Source organism: Eulemur rufifrons, chromosome 4 (genome assembly GCF_041146395.1).
Source record: "Eulemur rufifrons isolate Redbay chromosome 4, OSU_ERuf_1, whole genome shotgun sequence".
Classification (NCBI taxonomy): Eukaryota; Metazoa; Chordata; class Mammalia; order Primates; family Lemuridae; genus Eulemur; species Eulemur rufifrons.
Genome location: NC_090986.1, coordinates 63,761,329 through 63,786,410, shown reverse-complemented (window position 1 = coordinate 63,786,410; position 25,082 = coordinate 63,761,329). Strand labels below are relative to the sequence as shown.

Below are 25,082 nucleotides of genomic sequence, written 5' to 3'. Positions count from 1 at the left end.
CAAAAAAAAAAACCCCCAAACATATTTTGGGTTATTCATCATACAAGGTATGAAAAAAACTAAAGACGATAGTTATTTCTATTAAAGTGAAAAAAGTTGTGTAACTAATTTTTAGATAAGTAGTTTGATGATCATTTTTTAAAAGGAAATTCACCAGTAAGCATATACTTAATTCATGTGTCAAAAACCCCAAGTCAAATCTTACTACAATGTATTTCAAAAGCAAAGCTCAAATTCATTCACTGTGGTTCAACTGCATTTCATAAAATATTTGTTGAAATAAACATCACTGGGACATCATTATACAGACATATTTATTATATAAGTATTAGGTACACAGTTAAAAAATAAAAATCCTACTCTCTAGAACATGAGACAATAAACAGAACAGAGATATTATACAAATGAAATGAACATAAGACTATGTATGTGATATTTAATCAAATTCATATTACATAAATAGTTTCTAAACTCATCTTTTACACTTAAAAATTCACTTATTTGAAACTATAGAGTTGATAGAGGAAGTATGCCATTTAAGTATTAGTTTGGGATCTTATAAAACAATATTATTGGTGGTATTTATGAGTGGGGAGAAGAAAACTATTTACTGTATGTAACTGTCATGTTTCAGGGGACATGATTTAACAGTGATGTTTTTATATTATGGAGAAGAAAGCAAGTGTAAGTGATGGTTATTTTGGAAATGTTACCAACTAGAATGATATTTATTAAATATTATATTCCTCCCTAACTCCACTCTAATAGTTTTATAAACTATCAAATGAAACTTTGGAAGTTAAAATTTTTAAATTTTAGGTAGTCAAGTTACAAAAGGAATTCCGATTAATGTTTTGAATATCCACTAAATTTAGCACCTATTCTTTCTTACACAAAGTACCTTTTCTTACAAATGGGGTATGTAGTTAACAATCCTTCCTGGTAGCCTCAAGTACAATCAAAAGAAAGAGGCCAAGAGACTACAGGTGCAGACTCACTATCATTGATGAAAAGTGACAGTGAAGACCCAGAGGCAGTCCACGGGACACAGGCACAACAGTCTGGGTTGTGCACAACTCCTGCTATAAAATGAATGTTAGTAAAGGAGCTCCCTGCCATGAATACTTAGGATCCACAGGTAATTGGTCAACTCCAGATACTAGGGAAATTCAAAGCTACATAAAACAAAACACCCCAGGAATAATAAAAACCCTATTTCTTATCAGAGCTTTATTTCTCTTCTGTTGTTTCAGTCTCAGAGTATATCCTGCACAGTGCTGCATTAGGGCGGCAAACAAAAGCATCAGTTTCACTTCCCAACTCTGTTAACTGTTCCAATGAAGACACACAGGGATAATGGTCTTTTAACATATCTGGCAATTTAGAAGTTTTTTCTTCAAGACGTCGAGAACGTCTCACTGGTGTTAAGAACTTCAGCTCTTTAAATGTTGGATTTGTTTCGTCAAATTGCACCTTCTTTTTTACACTGAAAAAACACAAAATTATTCCTAGAATTCTAAAACATGTTAACAACATTTTTACTTTGTACTTTCATGCTGTTTATCATACTATAACTTGTATGTTATAAGCATGTGATTGGTTGTCTTATGGAAAGGAAGAGGTACTGCAAGTAGTGAGGAACTTACTCTTTTCTCTATTTGTTGTTACAACTTGTACATAATAGATACCTGAGTATCAGTAGAATTGACTTAATTCCTCAATTCCAAGACCAACTGTTGTTAATAACACAGCGATGAAAGTAAAATCATGTAAAAGTTTTCTTTTTCTTTTTTTTTTTTTTTTTTTTTTGAGACAGAGTCTCACTTTGTTGCCCGGGCTAGAGTGAGTGCCGTGGCGTCAGTCTAGCTCACAGCAACCTCAAACTCCTGGGCTTAAGCGATCCTACTGCCTCAGCCTCCCGAGTAGCTGGGACTACAGGCATGCGCCACCATGCCCGGCTAATTTTTTGTATATATATATTTTAGTTGTCCATATAATTTCTTTCTATTTTTAGTAGAGACGGGGTCTCGCTCTTGCTCAGGCTGGTCTCGAACTCCTGACCTCGAGCGATCCACCCGCCTCGGCCTCCCAGAGTGCTAGGATTACAGGCGTGAGCCACCACGCCCGGCCCAAAAGTTTTCTTTTTCAAAATGACAACATTTAAAGAAAAGGAAAGCAAATATAGTATTAAAAAGGTAAAATGTTCCAATGACATTCCATTTGTTTGAAAATTTTTCTATATTAATAAGTGGTAGTTCTAATCTGAAACTATCTCAAAGATTTAAAAATACCTTATTATCCCTAAGCATGAATACAAATCACACCACATTACATTTTAAAAGCTTACCTTTGCAAGTATGGTGTAGAAGATACATTATATTTAATTAAGCAACTTCCCCTAGTTCCTGTATTGGGGGTTTTAACATCATTGGTTGGCTCTTTTTCACAATCTTGAAATAGCACATCTCTATGATGTTTATTCTCTATTTCTGATTTTACTGGCTCTACATTAACACCTATATCTTCACACTTGATGTCTTGGACTTGTTCCTTGGTTGCACAAACCTCAATATTTTCGCCTATAGAAAATACATGTACAGGTTAAGCTTTTTTGGCCAAATTTTAAGAACAAAATCAGAAGACATTAAAGTTATTCCTAGTTGGCCAAAGTTTCAAAATAAAAGAACAAAACTGCCATCTCCTAACCATTACTTTTTCTAAGCAAATACTGCTGCTAGCTATTTAACAAATATTTACTATCTTGTATGTGTCAGGGATTATAGATACAAATGTAAGAATGAAATCATCCCTGTACCTTAAATTTACATGCCATGGAAGAGACACACTTGAACAAAGGTTTATTAAAACCCATAAAAAGGAACTAACTTTTTCTTGTGGCTAGGGAAGGCTTCACAAGTAACATTTATGCTGAGTCTAGAAAAATGAGTACTTGATGAGACCGAGGAAGACAATCTTGGTATGAAGCATAAAAGAAAATTGTCTATTAAGATAACATTAAAGAGCAGTGTGTTTAGAATATAGGGTAAGAAGCAAGATGGGAGTGGGAGCAGGAGGTGATGAGCTCAGATAGGTAGGCAGGGGCTGGACTGTAATGAGCTTTATATGCAAGAAGTTTGGTAAAATATTCATCAGAGAGACAATTAGATTTGGTCAATGTAAAAGACTGTTTAGGATGGCAGGGAATGAAAAGTAACACTCTGATTGTAATAGCCAAAGGAAGTTAGTAAGAGGTCAGATAGGAAGGAAGGGTGCAAATGAGAAATATTTCTTTCTTTCTTTTTTTTTTTTTTGAGAGACAGTCTTGCTTTGTTGCCTGGGCTAGAGTGCCGTGGCATCAAGCTCACAGCAACCTCAAACTCCTGGGCTTAAGCAATCCTTCTGCCTCAGCCTCCCAGTAGCTGGGACTACAGTCATGTGTCAGCATGCCTGGCTAATTTTTTTCTGTATATATTTTTAGCTGTCCAGATCATTTCTTTCTATTTTTAGTAGAGACAGGGTCTCGCTCTTGCTCAGGCTGGTCTCGAACTCCTGACCTTGAGTGATCCTCCCACCTCGGCCTCCCAGAGTGCTAGGATTATAGGCATGAGCCACCACGCCCGGCCGAGAAGTATTTCTGTGTGAGAACTTAATGAACAAATGAATGCATGTCTGTGTCTCAATGAGTATGCACATGTTTTAGGAACATCTCTTCTAAAATTTCTTGCTTAGGAGTCATTAACAAGAGAGGAGGGTTTTTTCATTTTCTTTTTTGAGAGAAATGGGTATGGGGAAGCAATGAGAGAAGACAGAGTTCAAAATAAAACATGGTAGATGGGAAATACTTGTGATACATCCTGGTATATCTAATGAACTGAAAAGACCTCTGGATTTAATTATTAGCAAAATTATTAAAGATTTTTACTAAGAGACGTTTGCTGAAATGATGTAACTATGGTTTTTTTAGTGAGTAGAAGTTAAAAAGATGAGAGAGGCCTGACGCTGTGGCTCACGCCTGTAATCCTGGCACTCTGGGAGGCCGAGGTGGGAGGACTGCTTGAGCTCAAGAATTTGAGACCAGCCTGAGCAAGAGCGAGACCCCGTCTCTACTAAAAATAGAAAGAAATTATCTGGACATCTAAAAATATATATAGAAAAAAATTAGCTGGGCATGGTGGCACATGCCTGTAGTCCAACTACTCGGGAGGCTGAGGCAGAAGGATTGCTTAAGCCCAGGATCTTGAGGTTGCTGTGAGCTAGGCTGATGCCACGGCATTCTAGCCCGGGCAACAGAGCAAGACTCTGTCTCAAAAAAAAAAAAAGAAATAAAAAAAAAAGAAAGACAGAATATAGATTTATTAATTCAACAAATATTTAAGTGCCTAATATATGCCATGCATTGCATTAGCACTGGAGATACAGTGGTCAGGAAGATCAGACACTGTCCTTATCAACATCAAGTTCACAGTGTAAAGACAAGACAGTAAAATACGCAATCAAGTACATCACATACTGCATAGGGAAAAAACAGGGAGCACAAAACAGGTACCTCTAACCTAGGTTACAGAGGGAAGGGAAGGTGTATCAGGGTAGTTATCAAGGAAGGCCACTCCAAGGAAGTAAGATTTGAATTAAAGTCTAAAGGATAAGTGGCAATTAGGTTAAGAAAAAGTAGAAGACTAGCTTGGAGAGTTCTGGAGGGAAAAGATGGTATAATCCCTTGTAGAAAATTAAAAAAAAAGAGAGAGAGAGAGAAATTCAGGGATGTTGGGGAGAGGGAAAGTAACGAGAAGAAGCTAGAGTTAGGAATTAGAGCAGATGAGTGACAGGGCATTTTGGCTGCAGTGTTGACATGGACTGGAATGAAGCAAGAGCAGAGTGGTAAGAAACTGAGTTTGGAAACTACACTGTAGTCCAGGTAAGAGTTGTAGGTCATCTTGGCTAAAGTAATGAGAGTAAGGATGGAGAGAAGTGGATGGATTTTAAGAGATACTTAGGAAGTTAAACTGAATTTGATTGGCTAGGGAAAAGGGATTGGGAGGTAGGAAAGAGAGGGAAAAAAAAAAAAAAATCACACCAAGATGCTGACTTGGACACCTTGACAGCACTACTCATTGAGATAAGGAACAGACTTAGGGAAAAATGGTATTCAAGTCTGGATATTTGGGTTTGAGGTAGCTGAGAGACACCCAAGTGGTGCTTGTTTCTAGTATTACTTAGCTTATATTTCCCACATAAGTTCTCTTGCTGTTTACAAGTAACTTTGATTTATAAAATTGGTTTTATATCCAGCACTTATAATTATACATTTCAGAAAGCCAACAGTTTATGGATAGCTTTTATTTTCCCCCATCTAACTGACGACTAACAAATATCCTACTTGCTAGAAAAAACTAGTGTTATTCTATTAAGGAAAAATAAGATACAGAGAGTAACTTAATCAGATTAAATACTGGTTTTATCTTTCCACCTATCTTTACAGCCAGTAAGAATTATGAGGAAGAAGGCTTTTTTAATGAAATTTTTATTTCCACTTTGCTGTCTTTTGTGAGTAAGAGACATGATCGGGTGATTCTTAAAACTTTTCCTTCTGTTTTTGGCATACTAGCCTTTCCTGAGTTTCTTTCCTCTCTCCCTGACCATTCCTTCTCAAGCTCCTTCAATAAACACTATTAGTAAGATCAGATCATATACATCTTCCATTTGTTCCCAAGTGCATATTAACAGTCACCATAAATTGAAATAATCCCTGTTGAACAAAGCATAACTGCCAACAGAAGTAGGACCTCCTGGAACACAGCCATTAACATATTAACCGCATTGAACAGGTATGTTTTTTTTTTTCTGGTAATAACAGATAACCAAAAACTTACATAACACAATTTAGAATTCCAGTATGATCTTTGCTTTTATTTAAAGTATAGCCCTTGACCTAGGTCTCTACATTTTAAATTCGTTTTGTGTACTAAAAATAAGGGTACACAGCTGGGTGCAGTGGTGTGTGCCTGTAGTCCCAGCTACTCAGGAGGCTGAGGCAGGAGGATGGCTTGAGGCCAGGAGTTGTTCAAGGCTGCGGTCCCTGTGACTAGCCACTGCACTCCAGCCTGCGCAATACAGAAAGACTATCTTTAAAAAAAAAAAAAAAAAAAAAAAAAAGTAAGAGTACTATAACTGCTCTGGAAAGCAATTTGATAGCGTATAACAAAAGCCTTAAAAAATTCAAACTGAGGCCGAGCGCAGTGGCTCACACCTGTAATCCTAGCACTCTGGGAGGCTGAGGCGGGTGGATTGTTTGAACTCAGGAGTTAGAGACCAGCCTGAGCAAGAGCGAGACCCCATCTCTACTAAAAAAATAGAAAAAAATTAGCTGGACAACTAAAAATATATATATATAAAAATTAGCTGGGCATGGTGGCGCACGCCTGTAGGTAGTCCCAGCTGTTCAGGAGGCTGAGGCAGTAGGATTGCTTCAGCCCAGGAGTTTGAGGTTGCTGTGAGCTAGGCTGACGCCACAGCACTCTAGCCCGGGCAACAGGGTGAGACTCTGTCTCAAAAAAAAAAAAAAAAAAAATTAAACTGTTTGACTTTTGTTAAAATTAATCAAAAGAAAATAACCAGCTACAAACAGACTGTATATAATATGCACTGAAATATTTGCTGACTAGGTGATATATAATGTTATAGGAAAAAATTAGAAATAATTTTTGTAAACATGGGTACCAATTAGCTTACAATTATATGTTGATTTCCTTTCCTACTTAAGTGTTAATTACTATTCATGGTTAAAATTTAACGAATTTACTATGTGTATACAGACTATGATACTTGCTTTATAAACATTATTTCATTCAGTGGTCCCAATAATCCCCATTTTACAGATCAGCGGTTAATTTTTTGCCTAACGTCATAGTAATTGGCACAACCTTCATCTGTATCTAGAAAATGTTCACACCTTTTATATGACTGACAGTTAATGAATCTACTATCTAGCAAAGCGAATTCTTGAATGAGTTTTTTTTACAGCATACAACAGATCACAGAATTTAATAGGTGAAAGGTCTTTAGAGATCATCATCAAACTGCCTCATTTTTAAGATGGGATATTAAGGCCTAGAGAGGTAAACGACAAATTTGGGTTTTAAACCAGACCTCCTAATTAAAAATTCTTTATATTACATAAAGCCACTTATTTTAGAGGTAGGTCAACAGAAGTATGTACAAAGAAAGAACCTATATATTTTTAAAAGTAATTTAATAACAATGATAAAAAAGTTCAGCAAAGAAACTTAATAAAATCACAATTCACTTGAAGGAAACAAAAGAAACTGAAACTTACCAAAATTAACTTTTTCTTGACTCTTCATTGTTAGAATATCTACAATTGTGTGTCGCATCTCTTCAATAGGCTTAATTTTTTATAATGAAAAAAGCATACTCATATAAGTTTTACATTCTCAGACATTAACTAGGTTGTCCAAGTTGAAAATATTAAAACCAGTGATTAAAACTTCATACAGTTTTTTAAAATAAGGCCATGGAACTTAAACCATGCTTCTCAGAACACTGATAGAATAAAAATGAACTTAAAGGATAGAATTTCATCAGTTTGAAAATTCCCTTCATACTTTTTCTTAAGCATTTGTTAACTATTGCTGCTTGCCTGGTATGAACAAAATTAGTGAAGAGATAAAGAGCTGGTTATATTAAGTTTAATAATTTTTTTTCTACACTGAAACTCAGTTATTATATTTTGTTTCACGTTTTAAATGTATCTCTGAACAGCTTAAGGCTGATGTATTTCATTCATTCAAAAATTTACTGTGTCCAATTCACAATTGCAAAGATGTGGAAACAGCCCAAGTGCCCATCAATACATGAGTGGATTAATAAAATGTGGTATATATACACCATGGAGTACTACTCAGCTATAAGAAATAATGGTGATATAGCACCTCTTGTATTTTCCTGGATAGAGCTGGAACCCATTCTACTAAGTGAAGTATCCCAAGAATAGAAAAATAAACACCACATATACTCACCATCAAATTGGTTTCACTGATCATCATCTAAGAGCACATTTAGGAATAACATTAAACAGGTGTTGGGCAGATGTGGGGGGCGGAGGGGATGGGTGTATACATACATAATGAGTGCGATGTCATCGCACTGTCTAGGGGATGGACACGCTTGAAGCTCTGATTGGGTGGGGGAGGGCAAGGGCAATATATGTAACCTAAACTTTTATACCCGCATAATATGCTGAAATAAAAAAAAAATTTACTGTGTCCATTATTTGACAGATGTTATAAGCACTTATTATGTTCCATTCAATGTATTCAAGATATTGTAAGGGAAGCTCTGGCTCACAGTCTTAGTTCCAGAACTTAGTCCTGAAATCCTCAGTTACCTTTTCAATTTTCTTGGCTAAATTTTTTTTTTTTAAGAGACAAGGTCTTGCTATGTTGCTCAGATTGGACTTGAACTCCTGGGCTCAGGCAATCCTCCCACCTCAGCCTTCCATGTAGCTGGGACTACAGGCATGTGCCACCGTGCCTGGCTGTCTTGGCTAATTTTGATTCTTGGTTTCTAGTTTCCTATCTTTCTCTTTACATTACTGCTTTCTATGTGAGCCTTGGCTCCAATTTTGTATCCTAGCTGCACTGCAATAAACTGCCCTAAGTAATGTCCTTTCTGAGTCAACGTAGTAGAGACCTAACACTCCGTTCCAGGTAGCATTCTGTTAATATAATTAACCTTCTAGAAAGAGTTTTACATATGATAGCCACTGAGAGACTATCTGCTGAATATCGGATTTTTGATTCAGGTGAAAAGGCAAATAGCATTTGTTGGATTTAGTGAGACTAAAGTGAATAGACCTTTATTTTAAAAAGGCTAAATAGAGGAATTAAAAAAAGTTTTCTATGTAAACAATCTCCAAGAATGTGTTTCTGAGAAACTTGGTCAAAAGGAAGTAAGTTTTAGGAACACTTATCCATAAAAACAAACAAAATCCAACCAAACAAAATTCTGGAGAAATGACTTATTCCATACCCAAAGCTTTGTATATCAACAGACTAGAAAAGGTGAGAGAGGTATGGTATCAAGCCACCATGGTAGTAATCATGTTAGAGAAACTAGTTTATTATCATTTATATGTAGGCAGGACCAATTTATACTGAATACATTCAGGTATACGCCTAAAGTGAAAGAGTTCTCTCATAAAACCATGAGAGTTTGATAACATTTTAAAAGCTAATTTAATTCCATTTGTTTTATATTCAAAAAGTAAATTTTAATATTAAAAATTTAGTTTCCCAGATAAATTTCCCAACCAGGAAATGTACACAATGACACGCTAAAATATTTCTCATAGAAAGGTTCATTAAATTTACATTTCAGCTTATATCCATTTCCTAATGTCTGATTATCCCTAGTATAGGAGCAAAGTTTTAGAAGGCTAAGAAACAGCTTTTATAATGTAATCCTTGTGGCCTTTAAACATTCATTACGAGTACGTATACAACCATATCATCAAGTTACATTGTGATGTGGTCCAAAATAATTGTGAAACGTCTACACTGTAATAATAAAGATCAGCAAATTTTAATCTCACCTGAGCCCCTGCCAGAATGGCCTTCTCATAGATTGCAATAATATTTTCAATAGGACTCGTGATTGGTTCAGTACGTGCAAGGCATATCCAATATTTAACAAGTTTTGTGGCATCTGGAATATTTTTAATCAGGTCATTCAGTGTGACCAGTATTTCTTCTTTTGGGCATCCCTAAAACAGCAAGAAATAATGAGTGTGATGTATTTTAGCCTACAAACTGAGAACAATTAATAATTGGGTCTACTATAATCAAGATAAGCGATAAAGGCAGAAAAAGTTGATAGATAGTCATAAAAACATTCACTATTATCATCCTCCTTACCCCAAACTTACTTTGAATAGCTAACAAGAAGCATATCAGCCATGAGCATAAGGCAGCAAAAATGAAGTATTAGTTGGGATATTTATTAGCAAAAAATGACTAATGCTTTACTTGGTTTTGATATTTATCCTCTTATATATTGTGAGATTCCATTTGTTAATACTTTCTACCAAACATTTATGAGCAAGGATAGTCTGCAGGGTTTTTTTCCCCTTATCTTTGTCAGGTTTTGACATTAAGGTTGAAATAAATCTATAATGGTTTATATAAGAATTATATATAGGTAAATAGCAGCACAGAAAAATTCTATATTATCAAAATGAAAAAAACCTCAATTGGCCAGAAAAGAATAGAATCAGAGTTTTCATGATTGTAACTTTCACTGGTCCTCAGAACCACAAAAGGTTTAAAGATGCTCATGAAGAGTAGAGTAAGGTTTGAAATCATACCTTGCATTCAGTCTTGCTGTGGATTTTAGACACTAGTGAGTGACCGAAATAAGATTAAAGAGTAGCAAGGAAATAAAGCAAATATTCTGTAGTTGATTATTCTTCCCTATGGGATTTTGGTCCAAATAAGCAAAATTCTGAGGGATGAGAACCTGCAGCCTTCTTATTTTCAGACTGTTCTTTTTTGAGCAACAACGGAGGCAAGAAAAGCTTCATCTTTCTCTGCTGTACCTCTTTAAATAAAAGGATTTGTTCTGTAAAATTTGGATTCAGTCAAAAGGTTGCAGTCAAGGATCCAGAAAGCCAGTGTGGCCCCAAGGCTTGCAGGGTCCCCATCCTTTGTAAAATATGTAATGAGTGGAAAAAAATTTGTGAATATATTTAATAAATGTAAGAAACAAAATATTAGATGTGAAAAGTAAATATCCATCCCAGTCTATTCTATGTTAACATATTAGAGGAAAACAATATTTATAACTCAGGCAGAAAACCTAATTATTCCTTTGATACAGGTTGAACATCCCTAATCTGAAATGCTCCAAAATCCAAAACCTTTTGAATGATGACATGACGATGAAGATGATGATGTTAACACTGCAGAAAAAGTGCTCATTGACAACATGGTGATCACCTATAATGGACTTATTGAAGGACTAGAGTGGCATGAATTCATAACAGAACAACAAATCATGTCAGTTTGTAAAATCAAAAAGAGACTTCTAAGACAAAAACTATTGTTAATGAGGCAGTGACTCTAGAGAAAACATTTAAAAAACCCCTCTACCAGAATGCCTCCTCAACCCTAGAGGACACAATTCCTGGTCCCACAACTGCTTCTGATGTTTCTTCTCACATAAAAAAATAAAGACAGTGTACAGTAACCTTTTAATCACAAGATAGCATCAAAGGTGGAGACTGAAAGCCTGCCATTGTTTGTTACTATCTAACAGCTGATACAGGTATTCTGGTAATGTTACTATCCTGCTTACTTACCCTGAACACATTTTTTCACTATTAATGGTATGTCCTATTTTTTACTGTTATGTGTACTTATGTGTGATTAAGTGTGAGAAAATGACTGCTTATAGGTAGCATATAAATTCAGAGTCAGGAATAATGGTGATGACAAACAACTATAGATTGTCCACATGGGTGGATGACAGTGACACCTTTGCTTTCTGATGGTTCAATGTACACAAAATTTAATGCACAAAATTAATTAACTTTAGGCTATGTGTAAAAGATGTATATAAAACATAAATGAATTTTGTATTTAGACTTGGGTCTCACATGTCCAAGATATCTCATTATGTATATGCAAATATTTTTAAATCCAAAAAAAATCCAAAATCACTTCTGCTCCCAAGCATTTTGTCTAAGGGATACTCAATCTGTGTATTAATATGAACTCAATGAAAAATCCAGTCAATTAAAAGCTAACAATCTCGCAATGAATGAATGAGGCAGTATATCTCACAATTAACTGACTGTGAGAATAATCTCACAATTAATGTTAAGTCAACATAATATCCCTGACATCACCTTGTCAAAAAGATTGACAATATAGTAAGATAATGTTTATGAAGGTAATTTGCAAACTGTAAGATATTATACAAATATAAGATAATGACTCTACCTCATTAATCAGGTTTAGGCATTCAGAAACTGTGTTGTTTACTTTATCAGTAAATAATCTTTGTTCATCTTCTTCTGCCATGGTAGTCCAGAAGGACCCAACTGGTTTTTCATTTTGTCCTTCAGGCTCACGCTGGGTAACCACTGAGTTAGGGGGCCTTTTCAGCACTCTTCCTTTGCCAGCTCTCCACTCATTCAGATGAGCTCTGCAGTTAGAAGCAACATATAAACATTACTTTGATATTGCTGATAGAACTCTGTCAAATACAGGAAAAGTTAGAAAGTATTTCAGATCTTTAAGTAGTTCTATACTAGTAGCATATACATAATACACATTTGAAATACAAGAAAAATAAAACATACCCATGTCAATTACATGCTCAAAGACCCCACAAATGCATTTTTAAATGGAGAGGTTATAAAATATTTCCCAATTATTATTAAGCATTTAATTTAGATTAAAAAAGGCATTCTGGCTGTGCATGGTGGCTCATGCTTGTAGTGCCTGCACTCTAGGAGACCCAGGTGGGAGGATCACTTGAGCCCAGGAGTTGGAGGCTGCAGTGAGCTATTATTGTGCCACTCCAGCCACAGCCAGAGAACAAGACCCTATCTCTTAAAAACAAAACAACGCAGCCTAATAAAACACATTTAAGCACAATAACTTTTAGATTATATTGTTTCACAACATAAATTTGCCTGCATATGACAGAAAAAAACCATGAAAGAAAATTCTAATACATTCAAGGAAATTACAAACCAAACCCACAATAATACTCTATTGAAATTAAAGTAATAAAATAAAGAAAATTACATCTACTTACTTTCTCTGTTCTGAGGTTTCTTTGGGCTGAGCTGATCTATCATTAACAGTTGCTTTTGCTATGGTATGTCTTCGCTGGTCAGTGAGTTTTGACTTTTCCATCAGTTTGGTATTAGAAGAAAAAGCAGGCCTGTCTACAATTTCAGATGCCATGCTTCTTGATAGTACTTTATTTCTTTTTATGTCCTGAGAAGAACTGGTTTTGACACTGTATAAAACTGGTTTTGACTGTAATAATTCTTTTTCATGAGGCCTTTTCCAGATCGTAATGTTGCCAGAGGGTCTACTGATGCCTTGTTTCATGGAGTCCTGGGTATTATCATGGTGACTTCTAATATGAGGTCGCGCAAGTTGTGTGTTCTGAGATGTAGTGCGCACAAATTTAGTGACAGCAGTAATATTTGAGGGTCTATCACTTTTCACTTTGACACTGCTGGTGTTTATAGGCTGAGGCTTGGTGGCTTTAATGATAGTAGTTGAAAGTTTCTTTGTTTCTGCGGAACTCTCCTCTTTGACTTGTAGAGGTTTTCTAAATGAATTAACCTTAGACTGAACAATTTGGCCACGATAAGATCCAAGCACAGGTTTCTTGGGCATGTTAGCATCTTGCTTTGATTTTTCTGTAGTTATCTGTTTCTTTTTACTGTTGTTTTTAAGGTAAAATGCCTGGCTTAATGTCATATGTTGACTTTGGGGATCACCTTCATTTGGTAACAACTGCAGAGTTTTATTATTATCCTCACATTTATCCGTGTCAATTACTATAGTTGAATTGGCTAATTCATTAGAAGGTTTTAAAGGAATACAATTTTTTTCCACTATTGTATTATTTTTGCTTCCTGGAGGTCTATTGACATTTTCTTTATCAGCCTAAAAGAGTTATTTAAAACAAATCAGTATTTCAGAACTTATTTCTTTCAGAAAGAGTTTAGAAAAGGAAAACGGGCAAAAGAGATAGGTTATGAGTGTTATGTCCACCTCTTACCATTTTTGTTTTAGGTTTCAGAACTTTTGTCCCTTCTTGGACTTGATTCTCAGAAGTCGCTACTCTGTGGCCTCTACTAAAAAACATAAAATAAAATAATTAATTAATCCTGTACCAAGATGGTTTCCTTTTTGGAAAGAAGAATAGGGAATTATTAACAATTAACAGACCTCATAATTTTATATTTTAAATTTAATCAAGACTCGAGTTGAGATTTATTTGTCCTAAGCAAGACTTAATAGTTTTTAAAGTGCAAACAAATGGCTTAGGATTCCCCATAGAATGTGTAAACACTTGATAAACTTATTCCAAACCATTCCTCTCTAGTCACTCAAACAAGTCTTTGAATAAACCTTTATTAATACCACCTTCTTGGGTTAGTTTTAAGTACTTAGAAACAGACATACCACATTGAAAAAATTTTTAAAAAGAGCCCTCCCAAAAGAAACCCAAAATCTACCATGTACCATTTACAGCTTAATCTACATTAGGATACATTTAGAATATGGACCTTAGTTTTTAGGTGGTATTGCATTTAGGCTATTTATCCAAAGCAAATGCTTCCTCAAGAATCTGACCTAAACTCATTTTCACAGTTATAAACCTGGCAAATACAAGCCCCGAGAATCTCTTAGCAGGTAATTTTAACAGTTTTGTGTACTCTGAAGACAGGAAAAAAATACTGTCGTTTAGACATGCCATTGATTCTAAGATAGATCCCAAGTTCAGAGATCATGTTAAAATGTGGAAAAAAAGTACATTTTATAATCAATAAAATTTGGTACCTTCATAGTTAATAATTTTGGTTACATTGCCTTTCACATCTATTTGCCCAGTCAGCTTGGAGAAGGGGCAAAGCTTTGACACGGCTTGTACTATATACATTTTTGATGATGGTGAAGAAGGATCAAAATGTGCCATTGAACAGCGTATCTGGGTAGCTAACTGCTAGCCAAAAATTCAGGATGACAAGGAGAACCCATTGTACTCACCTGTCCAGTGTGGAGACTTAAATGAAAATATATAATCCTATTCTATCTTGTTATTCTAAAACTGCCCTCAGAAGGGTTATGTAAACAAAGAAGTCTTAGCATATCCACACTTTACAGATTGTGAAATACAACTGTTTAATTCTGAAAAGCTGCTACTCTGATGGGTTGTCTTATTTAATAATTTGCTGCTCCATAATGTTTTAGAATTTTTTTTCCTATTATGTTTAAGAGTATTATAAACCCTTGACCCTGTTGGATTCCTTATTTAAATATGCAGTAAAGAATCAACAACTTATTTGAATATTTCATTTACTTACTCCCTAGTAATCTCATTCTATCCTACGGTTTTAAATAAATATCTTTACACTAATAATTTCTGTTTATGTATCCAGCTCTAACCCCCTCCCCTGAACTTTAGACACATAACTATTTGGCATATCTTGTTGGTACCTCAAACTTAAGTTAAAACAGAAATCCTGATACCCTGGCTCTTCCCTCAGTCTTCCCCAATTCAATATGTGGTATCATCATCCACTTAGTTATTCAAACCAAAAACCTAAGATCATCTTTTTGTCTTAAACAAAAAAATATAAGATTTGTGAAGGAGAAAATGTTTATTCTAAACTAAATCTACTTATTAATGTAAAGTTAGAAATTATTTTTAAATTTTTATGTCAAAATAATTTCAAACTTATACAAAGTTGCAAAAATATACATAGTTCAAAGAATATCCATATTCTCTTTACTCATATTTGCTTACTGTTAACATTTTATCCCATCTGTGTTATCATTTACACCCTCCAAATATGTGTATGGAGTACATACAATTTTTTACCCAAACCATTTAAAGGTAAGTAACATGCACCATGGCTCTTTATCCCAAAATATTTCTTAAAAATAGGAACATTCTCTTACATAACCACAGTACAGTTATCAAATTCATAAATTTATCTTGATACACTACTTTTAACCTATTGTCCACAATTTAGTTGCCAACTGACCAAACAATGTCCTTTATACCATTTCCTCCCTCCAATACAGGAGACAGTATAGTGTCAAGTATTGTATTTAGTTGTCACGTCTCTTTAGCCTTCTTTAATCTGGAACATTCAGGATATCCTTTAAGTCCATTCTTTCTTTTACATCCCATACCTAATCCATCACTAAGTCCTACCAGCTCCATCTCCTAGAAATTAGCAGAATCTGACCATATTCTCCCATAAGAAAGGGTATCAAGCATTCATAAAAGCAAAATGTATCAATAAATAAAGTACCTAACATAAAGAAGTGCAGATGAAAGTGAGACTTTTTTTAACCTGTAAGGATGACAATGATGCTGAAAGAAAATTAAGGAAACCAGGAGAATTAACTATTCCAAGAATCAGTCCACTGTATGTAATGTCACTGAGAGATTATTAAAAAATACTTCCACTTACTGGGCTCTCACTATATACCAAGCATAACACCATGCACTCACTATCTCATTTAATCCTCAAGAAGTATGCATTACTATCCCATTTTAATATAAGTAAACAGACTGAAAGACAGCAAGTAACGTGCCTGAAGTTACACAGCTGTAGTAGGAGACTTACAGATTTTAGCCCAGGTACTTATTCTTAGATGCAAAGAGCCTGGAAGGATGTTATTAGTTATCTCTAGAGTAAGGGAACCTTTGGACTTTCTGCTTCATCTACTTTCATGGGTTTTTGTTTTTGCCACAACTATGTACCATTTAAAAAATTTTAACGAAATAATACAAGGATATTTCTATAGAGGGTTGAGACTAAAATAAATAATCTCCAAGCATTTGGGAGGGCCACTCACCCCTTCCCTGAATAACGACTCCCCACATACTGGGTAAAATCCTTGCTAAATTATATAAAGACTGATTGTTGTAGCACTGTGTAAACCATAAGTGAATAATCTGGTTTATATACATACTTTGCTTTCAAATTGTTTTCTCTTAAATTATGAATTTATACAGAAAGCCATGATCTAATGCTGTACCATCCAATTAAGTAGCCATTAGCTAAATGTGGCTATTAAGTATTTTAAAAGTGGATACTCCAAATTGAGATATGCTGAAAGTGTAAAACATATACCAAATTTTGAAGATGTACCAAAAAAGGATGTAAAATAACTCAGTACTTTTTAATATTACATGTTGAAATAATACTACTGGGGATATATTGGTTTAATTAAAATGTTATTAAATTTCATCTTTTAAAAAAATGTTCAAAATGTGGCTACTAGAAAATTTTAAATTACAGATGTGGCTCACATTACATTTTTTTTGGACAGCTCTGATACAATTTTACAGAACTGAAAAGAAATAAACTTGACCTCACCTAGATACTATCTGATTTTCCTGTTTGTACGCAAACAATGTTTTTCTTCTCAAGAGATGTTCCTTGAGTTTTTGTCTTCTTTGATCTAAATAACATAAGGAAAGAGCTACAAGTCAACACAAGTTAAAATATCAAATAATCATCAAAAACAGCAATACTGTTGACTATACGAAGATTTTACTGTTCCACTTGAGATCACATCTTCTATATAACAGAAAATTTCCCAATTCCATATTGCCTTTGAGAAATAATCCCATTAATAAGACGTTGTTACCATAAAAGGTCCTCACCACCATTCTGCATAAGAATCACATTCTCTTCTGTGAAAAATCATTTTCAGCATACGGTTACTGAAAGCCAAGCTTTAAGAAATTAAATGGTAGAGATGAGAAACTCTAGACTCCCAAGTTCTAATTTACCAGAATTGGGTTAGGTGAGAATTTCTTTTTTCTGTTTTCCCATGTGTATAACAAAGGAATAACAATATTATTTTTTAAAACTCATCCAACCCTAGGTTTCCACAGAGTCCAAGGTGAAGGTGTGAAATTGTAAACAACAGATCAGCTGATCCCAGCCCGTCCAGGAAATTTGCTTCTGATTCAGGAGATGGGGGCACGGGGGGGGGGGGGGGGGGGGCGGCGCAGGCGCAGTCGGCCTGGGCGCTCGCCCAGCCTAGCCCACGCGGACCCCGGGTCCCAATAGTGGGTTTGAACCCGAGCCTAGCGCATGGCCCCCGCTAAGCGGATTCCTCCGCAGGAGGTCTTTCTCCGCAGCCGCAGACACTCCTCTTATGACCCGTTCCACAAATGCCAAGAACGCGACTGGACTAGGCCGAACGACCCGTTTAGGGCTCTCCCACAACCGGTTAGGGGTGAAGCTGGTCAGCAAGCCAGAGGTCCTGGCCGCTGGGCCCGTGTCCACCCGCGCCGCGCCGGGTACCCTCAAGCAAACAAGCGGCTCGCGCCGCTGCCGCCACCGCGGCCCCTCACCTTCGAACGCGGGCTGGGCCCTTTGACTCGGGGGCAGCTGCAGGTGCTGGGGCACGGCCGGGGTGCTCATCGCACGCAGCCGGGGGTCGGAGCTTATGTCTCGGGTCTGACCACCTCAGACTCCTTCGCGGTTCTGCGGCGGAGACTGCAGACGGCGGTTCGACTCTGGCTGTGATGGCGCGGCTGCGCCTCCGCCCATTGGTGCCTGCGTGAATTGAATGGGCCAATGGGCGCAGGGGGCGGAGCCTGGACTGCCGTTGCCGGGGGCGGGCCTGGCGTGTGCCCTGTTCGGTTGGAGCTAAGTCTGCAGGTTTCAAACCTAAATAACGCTCTTCGTCCAGGACTTGGAATGAGTCGGCCTTCTAAGTCCCCACCGTGTAGCGGGACTAGGTTGACCAAGATCCAAGATAGGACACATCTTCAGACCCTCACAGTCCACTGAGGAAGGCAGACGAGAAAAAGACAAAGTATTGGTTGGCTGCGCCTCTTACCAGACATCAGCGTGTTCACTGAGGACATAAACACGTACCAAAAGCATGTGGATTTCCCTTTCACAAATATTCCTTCATTTTGAGCATCGTAACTCTGAAGTGGGAGGTTATCATCTCTTGTTTCACAGATGAGGAGACAGGCTTAGAAGTTTTTTGTCCATGTTTGCAAAGGGGAACTAAATTGGGGATCTACTTTCCATTCCTTTATACTACGGAATTATCAGGTGCAAAAAAGGGAGGAAAGAAGGAGAACCGGGTAAACTGAGAATAGAGCCCACCCTTTCCCCAAGGTTACATATAATCCTCCTGTGAAGATAAAATAGCATTTGTTGTAGATTTTGTGCATTTGTGTGCTGCCGTAATCTTTCAGTCCTCGTCGTCTAAAAATATCACCTTCGTAAAACCCACATAAATACCCAATACACAAGACAGAACTAAACAATTCGGAGCTATAAGGTCCTAGGGGTGAGAATGGAGAAGTTAGGGGAGAATCTGGACTATGCCTTCCTGGTTTTAAGGACTGGGTTCACATTTCTCCCTCTTGTCTGATCACTGCAGTTAAGGCTGGACTGAACTCTGTTCCAGCCAGCCAGGTTTTAAGTGTGGGGGCAGAGGCAGGAGGATGTGATTTTCCCCTGTCTCTCTTTCCCAGGTCTGATGGTCAGTTTTTCCCACTTTTGTCTCCTTTTCTTCTTCTGACATCCTATGGTTGCTTCTTGCTAATGAGGAATTTGGTTTGGAATTTTCAATAGTTTTTTACTTGATGAAATGTCCCCTTTTTAGCATAACTTTGCCTACACTTATGGCCACTTGTAGGAGAACAAACAGCCAAACAGTGCCCATCACCATCCTTAAGACATCACTGCTGTTTACATACTGCTGTCACTACTGTTGATCATTTCCTAAATTTCACCAGATTGGGTAACCAGGGACTCCCATTAAGTGGTGGAGAACAGTTTAACAAAATAGAACAGTTGACAAGTGACTCAAGAACCTCCAAAATATTATGCTAAGTGAAAGAAGCCAGGTACAAAAGGTCACATATGGTATGAGTCCATTCATATGAAATACTCAGAATAGAGAAATCCATAGAGAAATAACACAGTTTGGTCGTTGTCAGAGGGTGATGGTAGGGGAACCTGGGGAGAGATTGCTTAACATGGAAGGGGTTTTACTTTGGAGTAATGGAACTGTTTTGGAATTAAATAGAGGTAGTAGTTGTGTGGCATTGTAAATATATTAATGCCACTGAGCTGTTCACTTTAAAACGGTTAATTTTATGTTATGTGAATTTCACCTAATAATTTTTTTTAAGAGGGCATGGTAAAAAAAGAAAGTGACTCAAAGGATACCATGGAGATATCAATAGGCTAAGATGGTGAGTAGGAAAACCTGCAAAACTGCTAGATTTTCCTATATGGCAATTCTCTCCTAATCTCCAGACTCACCCACTTCAAGGACGGTATACTTTTTGAAACACTTTTTAATATCATCATCCCACAATTGCTGGAAGTAAGGCAGACTCTTTTCTAAAACATCCAAAGACTTTCTTCCAGAACAGATCTTTGCCAACATAGCTGATCATAAACTGTAGGCACCTGGAGTATCAGTGATTAGCTTCAGTTGTTCCTCCTGTGGTCATGAGAAGCAGGAAAGGCACCTGTGAGAGAACAGGGTGGGATAATCCAAAGGATAGAAGGACAATGATGACTGGGTGATGGCACAAAGTCCAGGGAAGAGAAAGGCTGAAGAAGAGGGAACTGACCACAGTGTTGGGTGCTGCAGAAGTCCAGTAGGATTGAAATTGAAAGGAATCATTGGATTCAGAAGGTAGGAAGTTCTGGTAAAAACATTCTGTGGAAAAGTACAAAATAGTGCTGAGAAAAATTAAAGAAACCCTAAATAAATGGAGAGATATAACACACTCATGGTTTGGAAGACCCTATATTGTTAAGATGCCCATTTTCTCCTAATCTATTCAATCCCATCTCTATCAAAATCCTAGAAGGCTTTTCTATAGAAATTGACAAGTTCTAAAATTTGAATGGAAATACAAAGGATCTAGAGTAGGCAAAACAATTTGGAAACAGAACAAAGTTGGAGGACTAACACTACCTGATTTCAAGACTTGTGAAGCCACCGCAATGAAGACTGTGTGCTACTGATGTAAAGCAAAATCAATGAAATACAACAGAGATTCCAAAAAATGTAATCCAGCCTATCTGGCCAATTGATTTTTACAGTTTCTAAGACAACAGAGGAGAAAGATAATCTTTCCAACAAATGGTACTGGGGCAACTGGATATCTACGTGCAAAATATTAACTTTGACCCTTACTTCAACCCTTGTCCAAAAACAAAAAACCTCTGTCGGGGTAAACTGTTGGAAAAAAAAAAAAGAAAAAACCTCAAACTCAACAACCTCAAAACGAACCATAGACCTAAATGTAAGAATCCAAACTCCGAAACTTCCAAATGAAAACATAGGAGAAAATATTAGTGACTTTGTGTTAGGCAAAAATTTCTTAAACAGGAGACAAAAAACATGAACTCTAAAGGACAAAATACACTGGACTTCATCAAAATGAAAATCTTTTGCTCTTCAAAGGATAACTTTATAAAACCAAATAAATTCTGTTGATTCTGTTTGTCTGGAGTACCCTGAGAATACACATGCCTTGTTCTCCTCTTTGGATGGATCACCCAGACCAGTGCGGTGGCCTCTGTTCTCATTTCTTGGCATATCTAAGACATGTGACATTTCTCCTGGCTCTAGCCTAGAAATAAGAAACTCTTGTACAATTGTCTATCCCACCAGCTATCATGTCAATCTTCTTATTTGTGTACTACAGACTGTTCCTCAGGGGCAAAAAACATAACCTCGTTTTCATGTCCCCACTGCCTAGCATTTTGATCATTGCAAAGCCCAGGCAAAAATGCACATTTCCACATCTGATTAGGACACTTAGTCACATGCTACTTTCAATGGGGGGAAAAAAGGCTAAAAAGTTATCAACAATCTAATGCTCAAAAATCAAGAAATGACGGTATTGTGATATACAATGATGGCATATTACAACCAATAAAATGTTTTCAAAGAACCTTTAGTTATATGGGCATAAGGTCATGCTATAAATTAAAAAATATGAAATACAGAACAGACAGTTTAGAAATAGACCAAAATACCCACAGAATTTTAGAATAGGTCAATTCAATTCAGTGGGGAAGAGATGGCTTATATTCATTAGAAAGAGCCTTACCTTTCTTGTGGAGCTTGGCAACAGACCACTGACTCCATGACTATGGTGGATGTGGAGCCCTGGGAGCAGAGAATGAGCCTGCCATCTGCCCTCTGCCCACGTGGGCAGGCAGCTTTGGACCTGAAAGACTGAGATGAGGGGAGGTGAGTGAGGCACTCTGCTTACTCTGATCCTGGCCTGTTGGATTCTGCCTTTGTTTAAAGTGGATATTTTATTTATCATGGATTTTTTGCATTAATTTTGATTTTTTTAAATGATTTAAAATATCATTTCTCTTGATGAATGAGTTTTTTGGTGGCCCCTTAAATTTGCCCCTGGGAGGAGTGCCTCACTTGCCTTACCCTAGAGTCCCAGCTCAGCCCAATTGGGAGAAACCAGCTGTTTCTCTTGCCAGCAGCAATGGAGAAGAGTTGAAATACCCAGAACAGTGCAGGACACATAGTAAGTGCTCAGCAAATATTTCTTGAATATTTGTTGAATGGGTAAGTAGGCTGAGACTGAGAGGGCTCTCTTGACATGACTCTGAAGAGAGGTTTTCAAACCTACTGACCTAATTACCTCTGGTCCCGTGAACAAAAACACCTGCCAGTTCTTGCCATGTAAGCCCCTGATAGGCTGACCTGCACAGGTGTTGGTGGATCTCATATACACTGATACCTAGAGGCAAAAGTGATCTTAAGCCACTTATGGAAACAGTAGCTCAAAGGGGAAGGACCAAGATGAACCAGAATAGGGGGCTACTATGGAGTGCAGAGCTCAGGAATGTAATAGAAGAAAACGATATTAAAAATGGAACGAGAACTCTCAAGCAGATGCAATTAGAACATTCAAAAACATTTTCCCAATTTAAAAATCCAAATAGAAGAACTGGAAAAGTGAATGGTCACTCTTAAAAGAAAACAAAATTCAGTCTAAAAATGTACAGAAATGACCATCATGAGGGAAAAGGTAAGGACATGGGAGACAGACAGCTCTGCTGGGCTTATTAATAAACAAATAATAAGGTCTCAAGGGGCAAAAAAAAAAGACCAGAAGTAATAATCAAATAAATAATAGAGGAACACTTTTCTGAAGAGAAAAAAAACCTTGAATCTTCAAATTAAAAAGCTTCACCAACTCACAGGCAGAACATCAAAAAAGGATACCCACCTCTTGCACCAGGTGAAATTTCTGAACCTCCAGGATGAGGCGAAAATCTTACAGGTGCCAGGCAGAAAGAGCAGGTCTCTCAGAAAAGAAGAGGAGTCTAGCACCAGGCCTGCTTACACACTTCCCTCTCTCTGCTCTCAATCCATTCCTTGGCAATGCCTAGTGTTGCCTGTTTAAATCTGCCTCTTCCCTCCTCCCTGCTGTTCAGTGGGCTGGAGAAACTCTACCCCGGTTTCACTTTACATGCATGTCAGGGAACCTCAAGTGGGCCAGGCAATCATACCTTCCTTACTGCATCCGTACCTCCTCTCTCTCAGCCTCGCTTCCTCCTCTAAGTAACTGTTAACAACCCAGAACCCCAACACAGTATCTACCCACCTCTGCACACCTGCACTCACATACTCCTCTCTCCTCCACCATTAAGAAACATTTCTGACGCTCTTTTGTGCGTTCCCTCTCCCTTATACAAGGACATTGCTCGAACAAGTCTCCCTTCTCTCATACATCAATTTTCTGCCCTCAATCATTGCCATCAGCACTCAAACATACTGTTATTTCTTCCACCTTAAAAACAAACAAATCAAAATTCCTCTCTACCCCACTTCTCTTTCCTATTACCAACCAATTCTTTGTTCTTCTTTGCAGCAAAACTCCTCAAAGAGTGTCTTTACTCCTCATCTACAATTCCTCTCCCCTTTTTGTCTTTTGGAACCACTCCAATAAGATTTTCTCTTCCTGAATTCCACTGGGCCCACTGTTGTTAAGGTCACCAAACTCCACGTGGTTAAAAGCAGCAATCAATTCTTGGTCCCGCTAGCACTTGACATGTTAAGAGATATTTTCCTTTCCTCCTCCCTGACACACTTTCTTCACTTGGCTTCCAGGACACCACGCCCTCCTGGCTGTCCTGCTGCCTCAATGGTGCCTACTTCTTGGTCTCCTTTCCTGGACCTCTTCTTATGACCCGCGTTAATTTGGTCTAAAGTAATATTTCTATGCTCTTAAATGGAGGATATTCAACTTTCATACATTGTTAGCCATTCTTTAGGATAATGATTGTCTTTTGATTAAAAGTTATAGAGAAATAGCCTTAGTAGTGAGGGAAAAAAGAAACAAAATTAAAATAACTGTCAAGTAGTAAAAATTAACAAAAATGTTAATGACTATTTAGTCAGAGCTACCTGTCCTGGGAAGAGACCAATTTGCTGGTGACACTGCATCCTGGCTAAGTCAATCACCAATATCTGGTTGCCTTTCTAAAATGTGTTTCTACCCCTTAAAACAGTAATTCTATTTTGGGAAAACACGCTAAGCAAATAATCCTAAAAAGAAAAATGTATGTTAGTTGTAGAAGGACAAATATAAGTGCTGCATTTATAAGGCAAAATACATAAATAAAATGGAAGGGCTAGTGGTGGTGGCCTGGCTGGTGTGAGCAGTGGCCATGGACAGACCAACAAACAGCTAAACTATGGAAGATTTACATATTGAAACATTTTCTAAAGTAAATTCATGAGGTCTATATTAACATTATGAATGTTTAAATAGTATTTTTTTTGAGACAGGGTTGGGGGTACAGGGGAGTCTTTATGTTGCCTAGGCTGGCCCCCCCAACTCCTGGGTTCAAGCGATCCCCCTGCCTCATCCTCCGGAATAGCTGGGATTAGAGGCACACGCCACCGCGCCTGACTAAATAAAAATAATCTTAAGGGGGAAAAAGAGTAGCACAAAGTAGTACTTAACATACTGCCTATAGCTCTATAAAAACAATTTGTGCCATAAATATTCATTTGACAAAAAGGTTATTATAAAGGTTATTGCCTTTCATGAGCATGGCAACACGCTGGGCAGTGACAAGAAAACTGCCACAAATGTGCAGGCAATGCAGGCATTATGCACAATAAGGAAGTCCAAGCTATGGTGTGGGTCCCCTCCACGTCCCCTCTAAACTCTGGGTTTAGGATGGGGTGCACCGCCTGCCAATCAAGGGTTCCAAAAGGCCGTCGGCGGACGCAGCGCCCGGGGGCGCT

General features: G+C 37.4%; 1 protein-coding gene across 4 annotated transcripts; it reads right to left on the bottom strand.

Annotated features, from left to right (window-relative positions):
* Positions 1 to 846: 846 nt before the first annotated feature.
* Positions 847 to 21,967, bottom strand: CKAP2 (cytoskeleton associated protein 2). 4 transcript variants are annotated; one of them, XM_069467686.1, is made up of 12 exons: positions 21,904 to 21,965; positions 20,410 to 20,498; positions 20,093 to 20,304; positions 18,154 to 18,591; positions 17,165 to 17,249; positions 13,825 to 13,900; positions 12,841 to 13,709; positions 12,018 to 12,222; positions 9,611 to 9,781; positions 7,334 to 7,403; positions 2,348 to 2,579; positions 847 to 1,486 (listed from the first exon to the last, which is right to left on the bottom strand). In XM_069467686.1, the coding sequence occupies exons 4-12, from the start codon at positions 18,221 to 18,223 to the stop codon at positions 1,231 to 1,233; spliced, it is 2,034 nt and encodes a 677-aa protein (XP_069323787.1). In that variant the 5' UTR covers positions 18,224 to 18,591; positions 20,093 to 20,304; positions 20,410 to 20,498; positions 21,904 to 21,965; the 3' UTR covers positions 847 to 1,230. The 4 variants fall into 4 exon arrangements, with proteins under 4 accessions (XP_069323787.1, XP_069323788.1, XP_069323789.1 ...); XM_069467687.1 differs by lacking the exon at positions 20,410 to 20,498 and having other exon boundaries at positions 21,904 to 21,967; XM_069467688.1 differs by lacking the exon at positions 20,410 to 20,498 and having other exon boundaries at positions 13,825 to 13,897; positions 21,904 to 21,967.
* Between the last annotated feature and the right edge of the window lie 3,115 nt (positions 21,968 to 25,082).

Coding starts and splice junctions, on each gene's coding strand:
- CKAP2 (XM_069467687.1), bottom strand. CDS start 18,223: ATGAGCACCCCGGCCGTGCCCCAGCACCTGCAGCTGCCCCCGAGTCAA. Junction 17,250..18,153: donor GGCCCAGCCCGCGTTCGAAG/GTGAGGGGCCGC, acceptor TATGTTATTTAG/ATCAAAGAAGACAAAAACTC. Junction 2,580..7,333: donor TCAAGAAAAAGTTAATTTTG/GTAAGTTTCAGT, acceptor TATTTTCTATAG/GCGAAAATATTGAGGTTTGT.